The 4111-nt window shown below is 31.3% G+C and overlaps 1 protein-coding gene across 1 annotated transcript in view; it reads right to left on the bottom strand.

Moving 5' to 3' along the window:
• The window catches only part of LOC117170250 (peripheral-type benzodiazepine receptor-associated protein 1-like), a 212871-nt gene that overhangs the window by 123211 nt on the left and 85549 nt on the right, over positions 1-4111 (bottom strand). Inside the window, exon 2 of the mRNA XM_033356885.1 lies at positions 1635-1948. Coding sequence (XP_033212776.1) covers positions 1635-1948 — 314 coding nt within the window. The remainder of the gene's footprint in view (positions 1-1634; positions 1949-4111) is intronic.

The following is a 4111-nucleotide window of genomic DNA, read 5'->3' as shown; positions in this document are numbered from 1 at the left end:
ATCTGAGGGGGATTACTTTGAAGGGGACAACATAAATATTGAGAAATAAATGAATATTTTTTGAGAAAACCATAAAGTCACCTTATTTTTTGAACACACCTCATCATTTTCTCCTCTAACTCTTTTTTCTACTTTTCCTTTTTATACATTTTTCTATATTCCCTCTTGGCTGTGTCATAATCTTTACTTTACGTTTTCGAGTATCAAAATTCTTTTTAAATTTGAAAGTTTCAACCTCAAACTCCTCCAGTAGTTTTATTCGTTTAAAAAAATCTTGAATCATTGTTCTGTATAAAATTAATAAGATGTGGAATTGATGTTTTTTTGCTTTAGCTCTCATATTATTATAAACTACATTTCCATATGTGTTATTTATTTTAATAAGAAAATGATTGGATCATTTTATTATTTCTAACAAGATGTGTTTGAATGATGCTGCCCACATACCAGAACAGCAGTAGCCGCATTTTTCTTGTTATAAAAATAGAAACATCTTACGATAAAAAAATGAGATTGTTTGATTTTTTAGCATCTTATGCATTGGAAAATTAAAATTATTAATTAAAAGCGTCAGGAATAGCGATTTTATTAGTAAAAATATTACTGGCCCGGTGGATGCAGCTGCCACGGTCTACCCTATTTGATTTACCATGATATTTTGTAGTAAATTTGGTTACTCAATAGAAATATAAAAAATATCACGAATTAACATCTGCAACCCTTTGTTAAAGTCCCTTATATTTAATTAGGCTAAATACTAATAAAAGAAGAATTAAAACCCTGGATGCCCGGTAATAAGCGTAGAACAGAGAAAAATTATTATTTTCGGATTTCAGTGTAAAAGTGAAGATTATTCTATTATTCTGAATGCGAAATTTTTCCATCTGTCTAAAATGCCACAATAAGAATAAGATACCTGATAAAGTTATTCACTTTTATTTCCATAGCGACCGCCACACAGTTTTCTATTTTCCCAAAGAGAACGTGTTTTCCATATATTTAATTCCTTCTAATTGTACCGTTAACGCACCTCACAAAGATATTTTTTATTCCTCAGAAGTGGTCATATTTTGATTTTATTTAATTCCTTCTAATAATTTTTACAAAATATGTGTAAGAAGTTGTTTTAATTCCTTTATGCGAAATGTAAATTCTGAAATTTTAATTCTCGCCAATTCAACTCTGCCTCTCTAGAGTTAAAATTATTTAAATTCATACATTTGCATAGATTTCGCTGTTGTATTTTTAGGACGTTGAAATAAATCATTAAAATATAAATAAATATAAATTTGAATATTTTTAGAATTTATAAGTTATAAAAAGATTTAATAATAAAAAATAGGTTAAATAAATGCTTTCGTTAAATTTTACTAAGTCGACTGAGAGGAATAGGATTTGCACTTTTTCTTTTTCCATTGGGGGATTTTTAGTCGGAGGAAAAATCGCGTATTCATAGGAATACAAATTCTTAATTTTTCTGAATTCAAGGCTTGTTAGCGGGTGTTAAAGAAATTAATACTTAAGTCATTTGGAAAGATGTTTTTTTAAATCTCATGGTATAATATTTTCATGTTTTTCTCAAAGATCCACGGATTAGATCCCATTACTTTTTTAACAGAACTCTAGTATATTACCTGTCTTGCTCTATTCTTGCCATAATTCTATCTATTTCAGATCCAGCAGGTGGCCATGAGGTGGGTAGGGAGGAATGGCCAGAGGTTGGTCCTCTACTTCGAGCTCGTCTCAGACTTGTTAGTTCTAAAGATAGTTCTTCATGTTTCACCATTTGTAACTCCGTCTTTTTTTCTAATTCTCTGATTTTGGACTGCAAAGCCTCAACCGATTCTGGGCCTTGGTAGCGCCCTGCTAGCTTTTCCCGTAATTGGTTTTGTGCATCTGCATGTTGTCTCTCCAAATCTGCTCGGCGGGTCTCCGCCTCGCGCATTTGCTGAAAATTCAAATAGAATATGATTCGTAATAATAAGGAAATTAAAATACTCGGCTCAAAAATAATAAAGTTTATTATGAAAATCGCTTTATTTCATCTAATATAAAAAAGAAAGAAACTTCGATGAAAAATTAATAGAAACTGCTTTGAAGTATGACATTATGATTTTTCGATGCAAAGAAAGTTTCTTTGGGAAAAAGAAAGATATTCATTGACTCTCAGTCAAAGGAAAGTTTGTTTGGATCGAAGTTTAAAAAATTCCTTCTGATTAAAAAAAATCAAAACATTTCTTTGCTTCAATGAATATTTTTCCTTATTGTAAAATTATTTTTATAATTTCGAAAGCATTTATGGTTAAGTTGAATGAATATTTGTTAAAGAACGGTTTCTTTAATTCGAAACAAATATTTTTCTAAGTGTAGTCTCTTTCTCTCAATCTCTCTCTCTCTCTCTTTGACGTACTCCCGTCAATTATTTAAAATTTGTTTAAAACTAAAAATTTGTGTCACTGTCATTTGAACTTTATTAACTGATATTTTTGTTTTATTACTGGTTAATTTTTTATGTTGTATTATTCAACGACGTCGTATATCTTTAACTCTGGCGTTATAGTAGTAATTAATAATCCTTGACGGACCGAAGGAACCGAGTGGAGCCTCTACAAAGTACCCGTAAAGGCCCCATTGGGTCCCCATTCGGTTCCTTTTTAAAAAACTCGAAAAAACAGCAAAATAAACTTTTAAATTGTTGAAATTCGGATTCTATGTTGAAATTCCCTATAAAAGGTCACGGAATAATCGCAATAGTTTTGTTTGATTGCCTGCAAAAAGGGTTAGTTCCGGGAGATTAGTTACTATGTTTATTTGCAAGTCCAAAATTTTCGGCCAAAAATATTGTGTAGTTTGGAAGTAACGCACAGGAGAATTGTAACATACATAACCTCCAAATGTACATACGTTGTTAGCAATATCAAAAAAAAATTTGAAAAAAAACACAAATAAAGTGTGTGGAGACGTCCGTTAGCATGTTCGCTATCATTTCCCAAATTTTTAAAACAAAATATTGATTATTCTAGAAAAAAAGCCGTCGGAACCTAAAACTGGTAAAATCGATACTAATTCCTAAGCGCTATGCAAATTAATCAGATTTTGCTAAATTAAAACTTTTTTGAATTAAACCAAAAAAAAAGTGTGGGGGGAGGTCCGTTAGCATGTTCGCTATCATGTCCCAAATTTTTAAGACAAAATATAGATTATTAAAGAAAAAAAGCCGTGAGAACCTAAAACTGGTGAAATCGACAATTTTCTAAGTATCGCATGCCCTTAAACAATGTTTTGATGGCTATAAGAACAGCATTATTGGACAATATTCCAGCAGACAAACTTATGTAAGTATCAGGCGTTGATGAGAGTCTAAACTTTCACCTTGACCCTGATCTGGCGGCCGTTTGAAGGTCACAATAGCTCGTTCAGGTAAGTGAGGTCAATTTTTAGCGTTATCGAACAACATTACCCAAGGGGTTTTTGAGGTCGCTAAGTTTGAATCTGTATGTGATGAATGTGACTTTTGTTTTGACTTTGGGGATAACCTTGATTACCTTCACGGTTATTTCCAGGTCAACTTTTTTTTATAATCAAAAACTTAATTTTGTCACCGGCAATCGAAACAAGGCAATTCAGACAAAAATGAAAATAAAAGTATGATGAAGAGTATTGAGAGGAATAGAAAATTAGACTCAAATACGAGTTTAAATATTCTTACCTGCCATTCATTATATTGAAGACGTTTAAGGGCATGTGAGACAGCTAAATACCTATATTGCCGACCTCACTTTATCAGCTCACTGAATGTTTTTTTGAACCTAAGAATTTTTTTGTAAATAAAATATCGAGCTGAAACTTTGGGAAATGTATTAGAGTACAATAAAGTACGTTTAGGTACTGCATTTTGGTAGGAACTCTACTGAAAATTATTTCATCTTTTTTCTGAACCTTGACATTTTTTGAACGTTCGAACTTTTTTTATACATAAAATATCGGTATCAAACTTTGAAAAATTCAGGAGCCGAAAGAAAACTACGTTAAAGTACAAAGCTTAATAATAAAAGATGTAAAAAAATATATTTCAACAATCAATTCCAACGGCATCAGCCGGTAACGTTGT

This window comes from Belonocnema kinseyi, chromosome 3, assembly GCF_010883055.1.
Source record: "Belonocnema kinseyi isolate 2016_QV_RU_SX_M_011 chromosome 3, B_treatae_v1, whole genome shotgun sequence".
In the NCBI taxonomy this organism is placed as follows: domain Eukaryota; kingdom Metazoa; phylum Arthropoda; class Insecta; order Hymenoptera; family Cynipidae; genus Belonocnema; species Belonocnema kinseyi.
Note: the sequence above shows the minus strand (reverse complement) of the source record. Positions and strands in the feature narration are given on the sequence as shown.